We start from the raw sequence: 20362 nt of genomic DNA on the forward strand, positions 1-20362 counted from the left end.
CTTACTGTGTTGAACAGGTTGCCTCCAACTCATAGAAGTCTGGCTGCCTCTGTCTCCTGAGTACTGGGACACCCATGCTCCCCACACCCCCAGATTTTTTAAAAATAGGGCCAGCAAGTTAGCCTTGAGTCTGTCGGCTCCACAGAGTTGTCCTCTGACATCTGTATGCAGCAACGCCATGATATATGCAACATCTCTCCCCCTCAAAACTAATTTTTAAACCCCTACCCAGATCTAGCCGATGGACAGGACATCCTCCACAGTTGAGTGGAGAGTGGGGTCTGACTTTCACACGTACTCTGGTGCCGCATATTTGACCATGTCCCCTGGAGGGGGAGACCTTGTGGCACTCAGAGGAAGGATAGCAGGCTACCAAGAAGAGACTTGATATCCTATGAGCATACAGGGGGAGGAAATCCCCCTCAGGAGCAGTCATAGGGGAGGGGAAAATGGGAGGACACAAGGGATGGGATAACCATTGAGATGTAACAAGAATAAATTAATTTAAAAAAAGAAATAAAAAAATAATTTTTTAAAGAAAATTACAGTCTCCTCAGTACTAGGTGGAAGTGTCTCACACACATTTCTTCCTGTCCTCTATGATAGATGAAATATCAGTTTCAGTTTATCCTGGCACTAATTTATTAACCACTAAGCACCATTTGTTCTTCTTTCTCAACTTATGCCTGGGTAGAAGATAAATTATATTAATTATGACTCTACAACATTATAATTTGTTCAACATCTCTCTATTCAAAAGGTTTTCAGGCAGGCAGTGGTGGCACACGCCTTTCATCTCAGCATCAGGGAGGCAGGCGGATCTCTGGGCTTCTCAGCCCAGAGTGAGTTCTAAAGAGTGGTCTACAGAGGAAGTTCCAGGATAGCCAGGGCTACACAACATGTAGACATACTGTCAAATAGTATGTCTCAATTACTCAATAGAACCCTATAGAAATAGATTTTGGAACTCTGCTTCTTATTGATAAATTATTTGATAAAATGTTAACAGAAACTAGAAATGGTTGCTGTGATCTACAATTACAAAGAAATATGACTAAACACACTAAGAATATAATATAGAGCTTTTGTATATTTATTATGTTATTAGTTTCTAAGCACAAGATCTGTTTATTTGCTATGTCATAGTTTGTGAATCTTATACACATGAAAGCAAAATGAAGCAAAAAATTCAATAGAACAATAAAACTTTACATGAAACATAACTTTATGCCAGTTTTGAGAAACCTTTGTTGTTCTCAATACAGTCAGTGAGCTTTTTCTCACCTGTCTCCTTGCAGCCTAAGAGTGATGGACAGGTCTTACTGAGGCAAGTATGGAAGCATTTAAATCTGATTGAATGTGACTACTTTGGTCTGGAGTTTAAGAACGTCCAATCCTATTGGGTATGTGCTTTTTATTCGCTTTTGAAAACTAGGTCTTACTGTGGTGTAGAGTAATTATGGTGTCAACAGTATACAGAAAGCCTTTTAGGTCACGCTATAATGTTGTAGACAAGATGTTTGATCACACCTTATTCTTAGCAAAACTGTGCTATTAAAGTACTTGATTTTCACTTTTGGGCAGCATACATGCCTTTAAGCCTAAATACATATCCTTCCTAAACTCATTCCACCCATTAGTAGCTATGCCAAGGAAACATTCAGAGTTCCCATGGCAACCACTGATGACCCCTGCTAGATCTGAATCATGTTGCACGTCGATTTTGAGCAAAGTGGACTGACTTTGCATCCTTTTACCTATTAAAAAAACTGTTTTAAAAAGTATGGCTTTTATTATTTATAGATGTGAATGTTTTAAAAACTAAAAACTACATCAGCCCTTTAGATCAGAAAGTGTGTCATTGCTCTGTTATAACAGCAGACATCTTCCACTCAGCAGCATCTCATGATTCGTTGTATGCTGGTTCTGTTAGAGACTGTAGCATTATACAGATTAATGTAGCATTATATAGATTACAGTGAACTTCCTGTCCAGCTTATTATGATATAGTACGTGTAAAAGGACGATAGAATAAAATCTCTCTTAATTATTTTTATTTTGTAGCATACTTACTAAATAAAGTATTTAATAGTTTTATTTTCCCTCTTTAGATTTGGCTTGAACCTATGAAGCCCATCATTAGGCAAGTACAAAGTAAGTACCTTACTAACTTTTTAAAAACCTTACTCATTCAAGGTGCCTTGTTCTGGAATCTTAAATTGTAGGTGTGTTCTCAGTCATTGTCACTGCTCTGTATAGATGTAATAGTCACAGTGGATAAACTTGAAGTTACTTGGCTAGTTGGTTTTAAACTATAATAAACATGCATAAGATTACTAGATTTAATTCAAATCGCCCTAAGTAACTTGCCTTAAATGTGAAAGTCATAGGATTTGTTGCTTGGTATCTAAATTTTGGGTCAATATGTTGGGGGGGGGGCAGATGGAAGAAGTTTCTCTCTAGGTTATGAGAAGAAGTTATGCCTCTTTTTTTTTTTTTTTTTTTTTTTTTTTTTTTTTTTTTTTTTTTTTTTTTTTTTTCAAGACAGGGTCTTGGCTTTTTGGAGGGTTTTGGTGGGTGTCTTTTTTTCAAGACAGGGTTTCTCTGTGTAGCTTTGGCTGCCTTGGCCTCACTTTGTAGACAAGGCTGGTCTCCAACTCACAGTAATACGCCTACCTCTGCCTCCCAAGTGCTGGGATTAAAGGCGTGTGCCAGCACCGCCTGGCTCTTTTTTTAAAATTATTTTTATTTTATGTGAGTTGGTGTTTTGCTTATATGTATGTCTGTGAGAAAATGTTGGATCCCCTAGAACTAGAGTTGCAGACAGTTGTGAGCTGTCATGTGGGTGCTGGGAATTGAACCCTGGATCTTTGGAAGAGCAGTCCATGCTCTTAAGCCATCTCTCCAGCCCCCACAATGCCTTAAGCCATCTCTCCAGCCCCCACAATGCCTTAAGCCATCTCTCCAGCCCCCACAATGCCTCTTTCAAGAAAAAATTTTGGCGATCTAGAGAAATGGCTTTTGCAGGACCTAGGTTTGGTTTCTAGTGCCCTGTTGGCAGTTTATAACTGCCTGCAACGCCAGTGCCAGGAGACCTGACACTGTTTCCTGGCCTCCAGGGGCACCAGGTAGGCATATTGGGTACATACATACACACAGGCAAGCACTTCTACACTTGACAAAACAAAACTTATTGGTTTGGTGATTTTTGTTGTTGTTGTTGTCTTTTGGTTAGGGAGAGGGAGCAGGTTCCTTCCACGTATTCCAGGCTGCCCTGTACTCATGATCCTCCTGCATCAGCCTCCCCCCCACGTGACGTGAGTACAAGCTTGTACTGTCATGCACAACATTGACTACTCCTTCTGTTAGAAATTACATTAAGGGAAAAAGGATACATGGAAATGACTATTGTCACTTGCTTCTTGTCCTGTAAAAACTATACAGCATGGTGTTACATTTCACTGGCACAGACATCAGGTCTGAGGTGCTCCTGCCTTTGTAGGAGTCAGCTTGTTCTAATTCAGTGAGTGCTGATGACATTTCTCTCTCTAGTGTGTGTGTGTGTGTGTGTGTGTATAGTATATCTACAGAATGAGTAATTACTACAGTATAATGGTATAAAGCATCTTAATGCAATTTATTCTAAAATTTAAACAGGTCCCCTTTGTAGCTCAAACTAGTCTTGAACTCATGGTGCTTCTGCTTTAGCTTCCTAAGTGCTGGGATGCCCACCACTCCTGCCCTGCATTCATTGTTGACATTGCTTTTGTTTTGGGGGACAGAGTCTTATTCCGTTGCCCAGACCAACCTCAGACTTACTGTGTAGCCTAGGATTGCTTCAAATGCACAGCAACCCTACAGCCTCTGCCTCCCCAGTGCTGGGATTACATCCATGAGCTGCCACGCCTGGCTATAATTTTATTTTATTTTTTGAGAAAGATCTCATGTAGTCCAGGCTGGCCTCAGGTTTGCTGTGTATCCAAGGATGACCTTAACTCCTGGTCCTTCTGCCTCTACTTTTTTAGTGCTGGGATTACAGGCATGTGCACCACACCTGGTTTTTCTGGTCTTGGGGATGGAACCCAGTGCCTAAACACACACTACCAACTCACTATATCCTCCCCCCCCCCTTTTTTTTTGAGGTAGGAGCTTACTATGTAACTCTAGAACTTGATTTGTAGACCAGGATGGCCTTGAACTAACAGAGATCACCATGCCTGGCATTAATTTAAAAGTTTTAATGTGTAATTTTCCACCTGCTAAAGAATGCTCCTGAATAATTTCTGTTTAAAGCAAAGTACTGGAATTCCTGAGCCAGGCGTGGTAGCACAAGCCTTTAATCCCAGCACTCAGGAGGCAGAGGCAGGCGGATCGCTGTGAGTTCAAGGCCAGTCTGGTCTACAGAGCAAATCTAGGACAACCAAGGCTACGCAGAGAAACCCTATCTCTGAGAAGCAAAGGGGGGGGGGGGGAGATTCCCCAGTACATGTTATTGATAGTTAAGAACTCATAAATTTGTAAATAGAAGTTTCTTTACTATTTTATTATAGAAAAAATATGGAGATTGACCTTATCTGTGAAATTTTATTTATTTTATTTTTACAGAGCCAAAGAATGCAGTGCTTCGCCTGGCAGTAAAATTTTTCCCACCTGACCCTGGTCAGTTGCAAGAGGAGTACACAAGGTAAAGCAGCCCCACTAATCAGGGACGTTTGTCATTCATCTGCCATGAGTGACTAGGAAAGAATGAGGCTGCAGTCCTACTTAGTTGTCACTGAGTGTGGCTGAACTGTATTTTTACTACATTTTAAATTTTATGTATTTATTTATTTATTGTGAAAAATACTATGCTACGCTACTTTAGTGATATAATTTTTTGACCCCACCCCTAGTGATATATGAAATTTATGAATACTTATGAAAACATTTCTTGCATTTAAGGAGATTGAACTTTTGTTGGACCTTACATGATACACCTTGAGATCACATAAGGTTTAACTTTGTTTTAGTTAGGATTTTTATTGCTGTGGCAAAACATCATGACCAAAAGCAATTTGGGGAGGAAAGTGTTCATTTCATCTTACAACTCTCAGGTCACAATCCATCACTGAGGGAAGTCAGGGTAGCAACTCAGGGCAGAAACGTGTAGGCAGGAACTGAAGTGGAGGACTGCTGCTTACTGGTGTGCTTCTCATGGCTTGCTCAACCTGCTTTGCAACCCCTTGCCCTTTGGATGGTCCCACCTACATTAATCATTAATCATGAAAGTGCACCACAGGCTTGTTCACAGTTCATTTTGGTGGGGGCATTTTCTCAGTTGAGGTTCCCTCTTCCCAAATGACTCTAGTCTGTGTCAGATTGCTAAACCCAACCAACCAACCAACCAACCACAGCTGACATGACATATCCTATTCCTACTGCGTATTCATAAGTTTAACCTGCCTTAAAGAGGACATCATAACAACAAACCTTACCTTGGATTTCCCATGCAATCAGCTTTTACAACCTAAGCTAATTAATGGCTTCAGTTTTAAGTTATGTACTCTCCTGTGCCCCTGACTCAGAATAATTTGTGTGTTGTGGTAACTATTGCTAAAAGCATCCAACAGGTCAGAAGCAGCCTTATGAAATGAGTATTCACCAAAAATGTTGGCAACAGGAGATGGATATTGTTGTCTGAGTGAGCTGGGGTTGGTAAAATGACTCCCTTTGTAGAACTCCATTAAAGATTTCTGTAAGGAATCCCTTGTATCTTTCCTGTGCTGTGCTTTTGTGACTCAGCCCACGGGGTCTTCAATGGGTACCTGTGAGGGGGCAGACAAGTGGGGGACAGGAGACATAAAGAAATGAGGGCAAGTCTGGATTCTGATCAAGCCTTGTTTATTGAAATTTTTCACAGTTTTTATAGGCACGGAGGCAGGGAAGCATATTGCTATGGCAACCCAGCTGCAGGCTATCTCAAGATGAGAGGAATTCGAAGCAGGTCACAACGTTCTGCCACACCGAATATTTTGCTATCTTTATCTAATCTAACTGCTAAACTACAACAGGGTGGCTCCATCTAAATCTTATCTTTAGTCTAACTGCCAAACCACGACAGGGTCAGCTGGTTTTTGGTAAATGACAGACTGCTGGAGAAATAGGAACCTAGGCTCTGACAAGATGGCTGAACATTGGCCATATGGCCTACCATCCCCAACACTTTTGTGTAGTACAATAATTCAAAGCCAAGTTCTTTGTTAGTGGACAGACAGACCAACATAAGGGACAGTCAGACATTAAACAGCATCCAAGCAGGCACAAATATATACAAGAACAGATCACTACAGATAGGCCAGCAACCACAAGTACGACAGATAGGAGACACAAGGGAAAAGGGGTTAGCCTTGGTCAAATTAATACAAAACGAAGTGCTTTGTTTCATTCCTTAAGGTAGCATTGACACATTTTGTTGCCTCTGAGGTTATCTTTAGTGCAGTAACCACGCCCCCCCCCACACAAATGAATGAATGAGACAGTTGGGATAACTCAGTGTGGGTAAAGGTCCTGCTGCCAAGCCTGCTGATCTGAATTCAATCCCTAGAGTCCACATGGTGGATGAAGAGAAGCAATTTCCAGAAGTTGTCCTCTACCTTTCACATGCATGTTGTATGCCTCATTCCCAAATAAATAAATGAGCTAGGATATGAATAAATACTCATGAATATGTTTAGAAGAAGCATCTCAGCAGATGATTCTTACACAGACACAAATATGAAGTAGAACTTAGAGAAAAACTTATGCTAGACTAGAAAAATAAGACTTGGAATGTTAGAAGAATCTGTCTCTATCTCTCTCTTTCTGAGACAAGGTCTCTGTGTAGCTCTGGCCATCCTGGAACTATCTCTGTAGACCAGGCTGGCCTTGAACTCAGAGAACACCTTCCTCTGCCTCCTGAGTGCTGGGATTAAAGGTGTGCACCATCACCAGGCTTAGAACAATTTCAAACCAGTATTCTCTGGGTATCTCAGATTTAATGCATATGAATAAAACTTGCCAAAACTCTACTCATATAAATATGTATCAACAAAAACCTACATAAGTGGGAGGTGTACACCATGTGATAGTCCTTGTGAATAGTGGAATGGAATTAGCAGGTAGTGAGGACATTTCCATTGCTTCTCTAGCTACAGGTTGCTTTTCTGCAGAAATCACTGGCAGAATGTTAATAGTAGTTCTTTAGATAGTAAAGGTTAGGAAATTTCTTTGCTTTTAATGCTTATGTGTATTGATTTTTATAATGAGAAATAAAGCAGCTGGGCACCGTGGCACATACCTGTAATGCCAGCAATCAGGGAGGCAGAGGCAGACATCTCTGAGTTCAAGGCCAGCCTGGTCTACAGAGTGAGTTCTAGGACAGCTCAGGCTACACAGAGAAACCCTGTCTTGAAAAAACTGATGATGGTGGTGGTGGTGATGATGATGATGCAGCAACTTTAAAATTAGGTTCAAGCCAGGCATAATGGCTCATACCTTTAATCCTAACAGAGACAAATAGGTCCCTGAGTTTAAGGCCAATGCTTTGGTGTACAAAGCAAGTTCCAGGGCAGCCAGGTCTATACAGAGAAACCTGTCTGGAAAAACCAAAGTAAGATAAAAATAAAATAGGTTCAAAACTCTGGCTCGGACGCAGATGAAAGAGAATAGGATACTATCATTGTGCCCAAAATAACTTGTAAGTCCTGACTGGACCAGATTCATGAAAGAATCACAGCAAACCCCTCTTAAAGGATCTGTAGTTCATGGGACAGCCAGAAACTCATAGAGTGTCAGGTGCAAAGTAGGAGACTGGTACGAACTCAGCTTCTTGCTCTTAGGTTGATGAAGAGACTGAACTAGAGAGCAAAGCACTGGTACTGTGAGTGAACAGGAAACACAACTTGGTAATTTCTGGAGCTCTAAGAAACACCATGGGAAGCCGGGCGTGGTGGCGCACGCCTTTAATCCCAGCACTCGGGAGGCAGAGGCAGGCGGATCACTGTGAGTTCAAGGCCAGCCTGGTCTACAAAGTGAGTCCAGGATGGCCAAGGCTACACAGAGAAACCCTGTCTCGAAAAAACCAAAAAAAAAAAAAAAAAAAAAAAAAAGAAAAAGAAACACCATGGGGCCTCTTTTTGAAGGGGAATAACTTTTAAATCATATTCTCCCAAATTAAACAAAATATTCTCCAATTTAGGATCATGGATCTAAGTATTAGGGGTGAAGTTGGTTTGGGGCAGTCTGTTTTATTTTTGTGTTATGGTTGTGGGAAGAGGTTCTTATGGTTACGGCTGACCTTTATTTAGCTCACTGTGTAGCTGAGGATGGCCCTGGTTTCCTCATCCTCTGCTTCCACTTTGGCCACACAGCCTGTTTGTATGTTGCTAGAGACGGAACCCAGGGCTTCATGTACTTGGTAAGCACTCTACCAACACCTCAGCCCTAGGAAGTCAATTATTTCCCTCTTATTTTCATTCAGGGGGTCTTTTCCCCCCTTTGATTTATTAAAACTATATCTGTGGCAAAAGAGAAAATTCAAATAAAGTTATGTAAAATGAAAAATACAGTTCTTAGCCGGGCAGTGGTGGCACACACCTTTAATCCCAGCACTCGGGAGGCAGAGGCAGGCGGATCGCTGTGAGTTCAAGGCCAGCCTGGTCTACAAAGCGAGTCCAGGACAGCCAAGGCTACACAGAGAAGCCTTGTCTTGAAAAATAAAAAGAAAAAAAAAAAAAAAGAAAAAGAAAAATCTACCTACTCCCTAGGTAAGCATGAACACTGCAGAAGTGTTTCCAGGAGTTGAAGCCTTTCAGTGAGCACAGCACAGAGCCTTCAGGAAATCATGCTGCAGAGCAGTATCAAGAGATGCGCCTGACGCTTCCCCATTACAGCAGTCCACAGCCTCTTAACACTGTGTAGACTGGCACACTCAACTTAGTCATTCACATCTTAGTGCATTTGGGGCTTATTCCCAGTTTTTCTCTTAAAACATCACAAAGAAATGTCATTGTTGACAAGCCTTTGTGACCTCTGGGAATACTGCTGTGGAAAAGCCGTTAACGTGGAACTGCCTAGTTAAAGCACACATCTTAAATTCTAAGAGAGTCCAGGTGTTTCTTTTAGCTATGAGTGGAGTGTACTAACATTGGAAGAATTCAGAGATTAGCATGGCATCTGCATGAGGATGATAGTTCACAAAGCGTTCCAGTTCTTAAAAAAAAAAAAAAAAAAAAAAAAAAAGTACTCTAATCACTGAGCCATCTCTCCATTCCCAAATCTAGTAAAATTTTAATAGTTTGTACCAGAGTATAAATTTCTGTGAAGATGGAGTTTGTGTTATTTGCCAAGTGTAGCCATACCTTTTATTGTCTCATAATTGGTTTCAAATTACCTTCTCTATTTACAGTTTCACTAGTGGTATTTTAAAATACTTGTGTCTTAGATCCTAACCAAGACTAAATATTATAAGTCTGCTTAAACGTTTCACAGGTACATTTGAAGTTGTCTTAATTGTGTGTTTCTGTTCTTTCATCCAAAATCATGAGTGCAGTTTTATAATATGAAATTATGAACTTCCTTGCTGAAGGTATTACTTCAGAGAGTGTGATGATGTGGGTCAGTAGTATGCCTGAAAGGGCTAATTTTTCTATCCTGTTGTCAGACAGAAGCTCCTCTGTGTGCTGAGCACTTGTGTGTGCTCTGACGTGCATGGCTCAGTCTACTGAGGAGGTTTGTGATCTGACCTTTGGTGTCTGCTTGTTATGTGAAAGGGCTTTTGTGACTGGGCCGCTCTTGGAGAGCCCCGCCACTCCCCAGAGCTTGTGTGGCTCTTGTAGAGGATGTCTGCATTATGTCCAGACAACTTTGGAGTTGATCTTCTCTTGCTTTACACTCCTTTCTAGGTACCTGTTTGCCTTGCAACTCAAGAGAGACCTCCTAGAAGAACGCCTGACCTGCTCTGCCAGCACTGCAGCCCTTCTCATATCCCACTTTCTGCAGTGTGAGTATCCTCACCATGGAGAGAAGCTCGGACAGACCTGGGCCTGGGCCCAGGCACCACAGAGCTGATATTAATTGCTGGTGCTCATGTGTAATTGATAAGCCAGGTTTTTAAAAACTGGGCATCTTTAGAAATATTCTTGATAGGATGTACAGTAGATCTGCAGATAGACTCAAGCAAAAGCCCGTAGTTATAGTCATTCTTTGGAGTTGTCTCTCCTTTATGTCTTTATGCTTTCTCTTTTCCCTTCTCAGTGCTGGGAAAGAACACAGAGCTTTGCACATTCTAGGCAAACATGCTGCTATTGAACCACAGAACCAGCCCTTGGATATTCTGTTGTTTTTATATATCCTTTTAAACAACTCAGCCTGGCATTGAATTCACTGTGTCCCCCAGACTGGCCTCTGCCTCTCTGTCCCATGTACCTTTATCCAGTTTAATGGCATTCAGTCCAAGTGCAGGCTGGGAATCAGATTCTCAGCACACCCACAGAGGGCCTCCGAGTCACTGTCTACACATTAGCACTAAGGGGAAGAGAGCACATTCCTTTAGTATCGTGTATGCAACAAAGATGATGAGGAAGGATATAAAACAGAAGTAAACTGTGGGAAGTACAGTGAGAGGTTCTAGGCACATGAGTGTGTGCTGTACAGGACACAAGAATAGAAAGGGAGGGACTCACATGGTTTCCAGCCTAATGGTGAGGCCTTATCATGGTGCATTTACTATGTGCAGGCAAAACATTCATATACATAAAACAAAAACAAATCTTGAAAATTCATAAAATTAGGAAATTTTTGAAAAATTGAGACATCCTGAAGGGGAAAAAAGATTTAGCATGTGTTTTTCCAAAGCAAAATAATTACTGTGATCACAGTTTCCATGAGGCAATTTATGTGTAAATTTATTTTTAAAGCTAATAAGCTGGGACTGGAGAGATGACTCAGAGATTAAGAAGACTTCTTGCTCATGCAGAGGCCTCAGGTTCTGTTCCCAGCACTCACATGGTGGCTCATAACTATCTGCAACTCCAGTTTTAGGAATACAATGCTTGCTTCTGGCTTCCTCAAGCTCTGTATGTTCATGGTACTTCACATGCAGGCAAAACTCTCATATACATAAAATGTTTAAAAATCATTTAATAAGTGAAACAAAATTAGTAAGTAATTATTCTCAGGGTCCATTATAAACTCATATCAGAATTTTTGGTCTTCAGGAGTTAGAGGGAAAAATCCCAAACCTTTTCTTGTGTTTACCTTTGGGCAGCATAATATTGGGGGAAAATAAAGTACAAAACATTTGCATGCACAAATGTTTATCATTTATTTCAAAATCCAAGTGGCTAATTTTCATTGTCTCATCTCAGCGGAAATAGGGGATTATGATGAAACCTTGGATCGAGAACACCTCAAAGCCAACAAGTACTTGCCCAAGCAGGAGCAGTCTCTGGAAAAGATACTAGACTTCCATCAGAGGCACATGTAAGTTGGTCAGGAGTGGGCTAACGTCACCACAGCTGCATTAAGGATGTTTAACCAGGAGCTGCTGTTCAGGCTTCCAAAGAAACTGATCTGAAGTAACAGTGATTGTTCTCCATCTCAAGAACATACAGCAGTCCCGTATGGCTCTAACACAGTAAAGAGGGAAGATCTCACGTTCAGGGTTCAGGCACCGGGCCTGGGAGCCTTCCTTGGCTCCAGATGTGACTTCATGAGAGCAAAACTTTCCGGGCCACACTTCTATTTTCTGGTGATATAAGCTGGGCTATGGACTGCATAGCCTGTTACATGCTAAGAGACCTTCGAGTGGATAAATCCAGCTGTTTTGCAATCATAATAAAGACACCAATATTTATGATGCTTTGTCTAACTCACTATTTGGTAGCTAGGTGTGTTGTTTGCATAAAAGGTCAGGTAAGTTGTAAAACTGATCATTTAGTGAATTTGAATGAAATGTTCTACCCTTTACAAGTAGATTAAATGAGAAACTAGAAGACTAGCCACGAAGGAGCCTGTTTTCTTGGCCTGTGTATACTGATGCTTTTTTGTAGTGAGTAAATGCATAGACGTGAGCCACCTGCCCTCTTAAAAACAAAACCTTCCACTTGGATTTGCTGGCTGGCTTTATCTGACTTTTCCTGACCCACTTTCGAATAGGCTTCGACATTTTTAGAAGGCAAGTGTTTCAATACATTAAAATGTCCTTCATTACAGGGGCCAGACACCTGCAGAGTCCGATTTCCAGGTGCTGGAGATCGCAAGAAAGTTGGAAATGTATGGCATCAGGTTTCACACAGCTTCAGACAGAGAAGGGACCAAGATTAATCTGGCAGTTTCTCACATGGGGGTCCTCGTATTCCAGGTAGGTGGAAGAGCAGGGAGGGGCCAGAGCAGGCCATCCTGCTGCACAGTGCACTGGTTGCTGTCGCTGTATTGGTTGTGATGAGTGAGTGATGTGTGTGGAAGAGAAGCATTGCACATCATCTGCTCTGACCTCTTACAGTGAAGAAGCTGCCTTCTTGTCCTTGTCACAGCCCCTACTACCACCACAGCCACCCACTGACCAAGCCATCTATTCCCTTCTCAGTGTTCATTCTAATATTGAATCAAAGTCACCCCGTAGGATCTTAACCTGGGGCTCAGGATCTTGTCTTAGGGGGGAAGGTGTGGACACAATAAGGGTAAGAACTCTGCTGGGCATTGAGAGCTTTTGATGGCAGGGAACTCAGAGTTAGACACAGGGGCCTGAGAACAGGAATCCTGGTTTGTCTGTATGAAGTACAATTGCAGCCCACCTGGCAGACACAGAGAATACAGTCCCTGTGCTAAGGCACGACAGGGTCTCCCCTCCGTCGTATGTGTCAGAGGGAGGAAACAAGGGAGCTTGCTGAGAATGTACACTCAGTTCCTCCATGTGTCATCCCCCAGGAGTGCTGGCCAGATCAGCAGGAAAGTGACTGTAGGTGCTGAGGTCAGTATCTGTGTGGGAGCTGAGTATTAGGGCAGCACAGAGAACCCTATTTGTTCCTACCTGGATCCACCTTTGTCAACACGTGGGTGCACTCAGTCCCTGCCTCTGCCACACACTTGAGCCTACAGATACATATTCCTTTACATAAACACAGACCTACATAAACACACACCTCAGACCTACAGATACATATTCCTTTACATAAACACAGTCCACTCATCACTGACACTGCTAATACAGTAATCCTAACTGTCAGAGAGCTGAGTCAGGGGATCAGTTCAAGGCCAGCCCGGGCAACAAAGAAAGCCTGGGGTTGGGGATAGCATGGCAGCATGATTGCTCATTGTGTAAGCTGCTTGCTGTAAAACCTGACGACCTGAGTTTGATCCTTAAAACCCACATGGAGGGAGGAGAGAACTGACTTCTGCAGCTTGTCCTCTGACCTCAACACATGTGTCATGGCATGTATGCACCCATGTGTGTGTAGGGGGGTCCATCTTATTACTAAAATGCCAATTGTTCTGATGTCAAGCCCAGTGGTGATCTCCTTTTACAGCTTTGTGCCTCCAGGACAGAATCTAGTCTAAGGCCAGATGTATCATTTACCTGTCACATCTTCAGTATCAGTCTCAAGTCTGCATCACTTATTATGACCTTTCCTTTTTCATTGTGTTTAATGACATTGACATTATTGGAGAGTGTCTCTCTTACTTCTAATAACCCAGTCCTCACTGTGGCTTGCTGGATGTTTTCTGTGACTAGGTTCAGTTAACATGTTCCCAGCTGGGCCCCTAGGAAATATCAGAACCTTCAGGGCTTCACACCCAGAGGCACAGACAGCCATCTGTCCTCGATAAGTGGATTAAACCTGTGTATGCTCAGATACTCTTTACTACAGAGTTAGTAGTTACAGCCACACAGTCATCCATACCTCTTCAGATTTCCTCTTGATTTAGCATTGATGACTGTCACTGAGTCCTCACCTATAAAGTCACAGTCCTGGCACTTGTAAATACGTGCATGTAAGCAAAGAGTCACAGGCACTGAGAAGTCTGCCCCAAAGTACAGGTACTAAGTTTGTATGCATACATATACACATGCAACCACACATACACGTACACATGCGCGAGCACACGCACACACACAGCCATACAAACTAAATTGGTGATTTTACAGGTATTGCAAAGGGTAATTGCAGCTGCCAGGCTATCAGTCAAGAATGAGAGGGAAGTTTTACGTGGACTCAAGCTGTTACTTCATGCTTTGAGCCTTGTTAGTCTGTTATTAGTATAGAGAAGACATCAATCCCTAAAAACAAATCAGATGTGCTTGGGAAAAACAAAAGTAGAACAACAGTTACAAACTTAGAAAAGGCTTAGCTCTGCAAGTGGCTCAGCTGATAAAGGCTCCTGCTACCAAGCCTAATGATCCTAGTTCAATCCTCAGAATCCACCTGATGGGAGGAGAGAGCCAACACACATAAATTGTTCTCTGACAGAGAGAGAGAGAGAGAGAGAGAGAGAGAGAGAGAGAGAGAGAGAGAGAGAGAGAGAGAATATGAATATTACGTGTAATTTAAAGTCCAAAGATACCCCAAAGCGTTCCAGGCCAGCCTGGGCTACACAATGAAACTCTCAGGAAAAAAAAAAAAAAGTTATGGAGCTAGAAAGATTGCCTACTGCTTAGGAGTGCTACTGGGGGCTACAGCCATGGCTAAGGAGGTGGAAAGAGGGTTCAGTGGTTAAGGGCACTTACTATTCTTACAAAGGTCCTGAGTTCGATACCAGTAGTCACATTGAATGTCTCACAGCTACCTGTAACTCCAGCTCCATGGGGGATCAGAGACCTCTGGCCTCTGTGGATGCTTGCAGTCATGCACATGCGCACACACACACACTTAATTAAATAAAAATATAGTTTTAAAGAGTGTATACTGTTCTTGCAGAGGAACCAAATTTGTAATAAAATTGATCAAAGAAACTTCAATCACTAGTGCAGTAGTTTATTTGATTGGCATTTAGATTCAGAGCTGTTCCAGGTGAAATGGTGACATGTCACTTGAATTGCTGGGTTGCTTATCAAAGATGTAACTTTGGCAGACTCTGCTGTGTGAGAAAATGTGTGTACTTACATTACAGATGTATGTCTGTCTCTGATATTTCAGGGTACCACCAAAATCAATACTTTCAACTGGTCCAAGGTCCGTAAACTAAGTTTCAGAAGGAAAAGGTTTCTTATCAAACTCCACCCCGAGGTCCATGTAAGTATTATTTTGGAATGCTTAATATTGTTAGGCAACTTAATCTGACAAAATGTTAAGAGCATTTTTTAAAAGCATTTGATATAAAGTTGGGACACACATCTGGAATCTCAGCACGCTGAATGCAGAGGCAGGAAGATCTTCGCCCGCTGGAGGAGCTCATCAGGTTGTACCCTGAGGGTTTCCAACTCCGCACGCGTGGGCTGGGCCTGGGAAGGTGCTGTTGAGAGTGGTCTGAGCCTCCAGCAATGTGGAGTGAACACTTCTGCCCAGACAGAGTTAAGGGGCCTTCCCATTCTTCCCAGGTGCTGTTAAATTAAAAAATAATCTCTGGGGGCTGGAGAGATGGCACTGTGGTTAAGAGCACTTAGTGCCCTTGCAGAGGACCTGGCTCAATTCCCAGAACCTGCATAGTGGCTTACTACTGTCTGTACCTCCAGTTTCAGGGGTTCCAACCCCTCTTCTGACCTTCTTCACAGGCTCCTGGATCACATGGTGCATACCCATACATGCAGGCACACACAGAGAAATATTTAAAACAAAACAAAACAAAACCTTGACCCTGGCTAGATCTGGTTGAAGAATCGTTGATTATTAAGTAATAATAAGAACTCATTTTTAGTCCCAACATTCAGGAGGTATAGAAGGAGAGTTATGAAATGTGAAACCAGACTAATTTATATTAACAAGATCCAGTCTAAACAAAAGGAAACAAAACATCCTCTTTACCACCCCCCTCAGAGATTTCAACCAGCAACTACTGACAAGCTAATAACTACCATTTCATTAAATGATTAGAAATAGAAAAAGTAGCTCTGTGTGGTATGATCATTGGGAAAGTCAAATTGTGTTTTCTTTGTTCAAAGAAGTTAGGAGACAGTAGATCGGCTAAGCCATGGGAAGGCTGGAGCTTGAGGTGCCACCCGGGTGGGCTTGAGGATACTTCCAGTCCCAGGAAAGGCTAAGCCCGTGGACCAGCCAGAAGAATGCCTCTGTCATAGCCTCTAAGAGCACCTGTCTTATCCCATGTTGATGTGCAGCATGGGTCAGTATTGACTTAGTAGAGACTTGAAAGCATGTGTCTGTCCACTTGTCGGCATGTGTCTGTGTGTTTGCGTGGCTGGTGGGTTGGCTGGTTTTTTTGTTCCTTGGCCTGGTTTTGAGTTTTATGAGATAGTGTCATGCAGACAGTGCTCTGACTCTTGATTCTCCTGCCTCAGACTCCCAAGTGCTGTGGTTATAACCCCATGCCAACAGGCCCCATCACAGAAAGGGTGACCTGATCTAAATAGTTCTCTACTCTCTCTGGATGAAAAGATGCAAATCAAAGGCTTCCTTTTTCTCTGCGAGTAAAAAGATTAAGTAAAGAATCAAAGTGATTTGGTAATATACACCAGAAGGTTCAAAATGTATATGATCTTAGAGCTCAGAATTTCAATCCTAGGACAGCAGTGGCTTCCTCATGTTGATATCTGTGAACTTGAAAGCTGTAGTTATCTAAGGCGTACAACGGCGTGCCCGGCTCTAATTTTTTATTTTGAAACTGCCTGTTATATGATCTGCTTCCTCTTCTCCAGCACTTTATTGTTGCATTTGCTTCATGAACTTTTGTATTTTTTTCCTAGGGACCCTACCAGGACATCTTGGAGTTCTTGTTGGGTAGCAGAGATGAAAGTAAGAACTTCTGGAAGATATGTGTGGAGCACCACACCTTTTTCAGACTCTCTGACCAGCCTAAGCCAAAGGCAAAAGCTGTCTTCTTCAGCAGAGGTTCCTCCTTCAGATACAGGTAGGGCTGCCCTCAGCAGTGACGGACTGCAGGCTCGGGAGAGGGGAGAGCGAGACGGGGAGAGAGGTGCCCTAGGCTGGGCAGACAATTGTATTCAGAAGTAGTTCTTGTGAAGAACAAAACAGAGGGAAAAAACATTAAAAGTATGAGAAAATAGGCTTAACAAAAACTTCCTAGAAAGTTGGCTATACTTATTACAAAATGTAGCTGAGTTGTTTACATGTTTCTGGGAGAGGATGGGCAGTCTTCTGTTCTTAACACTAACGGCAATGCTGTGACTTCCTGCTTTGTTTTAACTGCGCCTTTATTTGTAGTGGAAGAACTCAGAAACAACTAGTAGATTATGTCAAAGATGGTGGGATGAAGAGAATTCCATATGAAAGGTAAACTCTGCTGTGTTGATATAAAGTGTGTGCCTTTAAATTTTCTATTTTATTAAAAAAATGTTATGTGTATGGGTGTTTTGTCTGCATTCATGACTATATATGACATGCATGCAGCACCACCGCCTGGTGTGTTTTTGTTTTAAACAAATGGGTTTGCAATGTCACCGTGGAGATAATTGTATTCATACTCCTGTTTCGGCACGTAGTTCCTAAGCTGTAAAGCTCATTTTGAATGTGGTGGTCTTACATGGTACCTTAGTTTCCTCTGCTGCTGTGACAAGACACCTAACAAAATCAACTGGAGAAAGGGAGGGGCTTGTTCTGGTTCACATTTCCTGTTGCCGCCGATCATAGTGGGGCACATCAAAGCAGCAGGCACTAGCAGCATGTGATTGCCTGGCATCCACAGTCAGGAAACAGCATGATGGATGCCTGTACTCAGCTCACTTTCCTTCTAAAGTTTAGGGTCCTCTCCCACATAATGGCTCCATTTACAGTGGAAGGTTAGCATAAGCAGCATATTTCTCACAAACATGCCCAGAAGCTAAATAGTCCCTCACAGGCTTGTCCACCTAAGTGACTCCAACCTCTAAATTCATGTGGAGTTTTTCTATTGGTATGCATATATAATTTTATCACTTTTGGGCTTCTTTTTATTTTAATTACTGAGTCCCTTTATTCTGTCCACTTCTAGCTTGCCACCCTGTCATAGTCATATTTTTATGTGAGCTTTTCTTCATGGATTCAATACAAACTTGAGGTTCTAGGAACAGATGTCATGAGTGGGATGCTGGCAGAGAGGACGGTGACAGGTTTAAGCCTCAGAGCATATCCTCTGTTTTGCAGACGACACAGTAAGACTCGGACATCTCTTCATGCTCTGACTGTAGATCCGCCTAAACAGGTTAGTCTTTTCTGGTGGAAACTATAACCAGTACTCAACACCAGGGTGTGTTCTTCTAGAGAGTCCTCTACCGTGCTGTAAGAAGGCTCACATGACTTAACATACACTCTGACTTCGCAGTGAAAGCCTAGGTAACGAAACACCATTGCGCTCTTCACTGTGAACCATGATGTGTTCATTCTGTTAGAGAACCAGCTGTGTAGGTGACCTCTACCTAAATACACTGTAGCCTCTCCAGGTGGACTGGTGTCCCACTCTTCAAGGAGACACAGCATCATCCTTGCTATTAAAAGTAAAGCGGGAAACAGCTGTACGGCTGATGTGTTTGGCCGGATTATAACATAGATGTGCACAGACTCCCTCATGTTGTCCCCAGTGAGATATCACTGCTCCAAGCCCCTTTGCTGAGCCACAAATGATTACTCTGTTACGGGTCTGCCTCATAACAGTCATTTACCACTTTGTGTTTGCGTAATAGCTCCCACATTCAAGCGTGAGCCCTGCTTTCAGGCCCCTCTATGTACTTGTGTCCTTGTGTTGCTCTAGTTCATGCTTATAGCGCATGCTGGGCAGTTTTGCCTTAATGATATTAAATCTCTTAACACTCACAAGCCAGGACTATAAACATGTACTTGTCTCCTGGTGTCAGCACTGTAGGGGAGGGCCCTTCTAGCTGAATAGAGATGTGACTATCCAGACATATCTGTTTGTGGACTTAGGATGACTAGGACAACCACAAAAACCTTACCTGCATGTCATCTAGTTCTCTATGGTAGCTTCTCTTCTTTACCATGACATCTGATGCCACAAGAGTGGGGGAAGAATTATAAGGTGTTAATAAGTAGAAAGCAAGATCAGGTTGTTATCTCAGGTGAGGTTTTAACACTGTACATTTCTAAGCCAGGCATTGTGGCACACATCTACAATCCCAGAGTCTAAGACTAGCCAAAACCACAGTGAGACAATCTCAAACCAAAATCCTCACTTGACAAGGGGAAAATCTACCCAGGTGCCCCTTCCAAGAAAAGCTGTAAGCATATATTAGAAGTATCTATACTTCCCAAAAGGCTTTACAGTTTGTAATAGTGTTTTATAATTTTATATGTTCCTGTTTTCTTCTCTTAATTTTGACCCCCAGAGCATCTCATTCACCGATGGCTTGAGAACTTCTGCCTCCCTGTCTTCAGCAAATGCCTCCTTTTATCCACTCCCCACTTCTTCTTTGTCCCCTCCTGGCCCGCCCAGTTTGAAGGACAGCAGCAGCTCCTTTGTGGATCCCCAGTCTCCCCACATCAAGAGCACAGCAGCAGAGAGGAGCAGCAGAGCTTCGTCATCTGAAGGCCCCAGCACACAGTCGGCCCACCTCCCTGGACCCCCTGTGCTCCAGCCTGGTCCAGGTGCCGGGTTTTGTGGTGTTGTGAACAGCCATGGTTCTGCCTGCCCCAGAGGACAGAGTCTCAATGCTTTAGACCTAAGCAAAGGGAGGGTCAGTAGGGGACTCACAGCTCTTTGTAGAAATGACAGTAGTGAGGATGAGTTTTCTGCAAGCTCCTTCTTGCCCAGTGGGGAGCACCAGGGTGGCCGGCAGTGCCTCAGAGGGGTCCCTGTTTTCACATTGACAAATGCACAGCTGCAGGTGTCTGAAGAGTTCATAGATGATGACCCAGCAGACATCTCTTTCTTTGCTGGAGGTTCTGAGGCGTTTTCTTTCCCATACAGTTCTTTAGTCCTTCAGGAGTCCTTGTTACCTATCCAGTCCCCTGGGTCCCCTCCCTTGTGTGGTCCAGATTCCTTCCAGCATCCAGAGTCTGCCCAGTCCAGCCCAGACAGATACTCTACTGAAGCAGTGGACATGAGTGTAGAAGATGATTTTGAATTTGGGGAGGGAAGTGACTTCAACGGCAATGTACATCCCTCAGACACCTCAGAGCTCTTTGAGGTGAAGGCCCAAGCTAGCCTGATACAGAGCCTGTTGAGTCCTTCTGAAACTAGCTCACTTAGGAACAACCAGTCTGATAACAGCTCCCTCAATAAC

The 20362-nt window shown here is 42.8% G+C and overlaps 1 protein-coding gene across 1 annotated transcript in view; it reads left to right on the plus strand.

Annotated features, from left to right (window-relative positions):
• Farp2 (FERM, ARH/RhoGEF and pleckstrin domain protein 2) overlaps positions 1-20362 on the plus strand; it is a 100054-nt gene that overhangs the window by 43474 nt on the left and 36218 nt on the right. The window contains 11 exon segments of the mRNA XM_051153675.1: positions 1299-1403; positions 2112-2154; positions 4606-4684; positions 9921-10018; positions 11385-11499; positions 12232-12379; positions 15153-15248; positions 16874-17037; positions 17352-17420; positions 18270-18327; positions 19466-19724. Of these exon segments, the coding sequence (XP_051009632.1) occupies positions 1299-1403; positions 2112-2154; positions 4606-4684; positions 9921-10018; positions 11385-11499; positions 12232-12379; positions 15153-15248; positions 16874-17037; positions 17352-17420; positions 18270-18327; positions 19466-19724 (1234 nt within the window).

This window comes from Acomys russatus, chromosome 12, assembly GCF_903995435.1.
Source record: "Acomys russatus chromosome 12, mAcoRus1.1, whole genome shotgun sequence".
Classification (NCBI taxonomy): domain Eukaryota; kingdom Metazoa; phylum Chordata; class Mammalia; order Rodentia; family Muridae; genus Acomys; species Acomys russatus.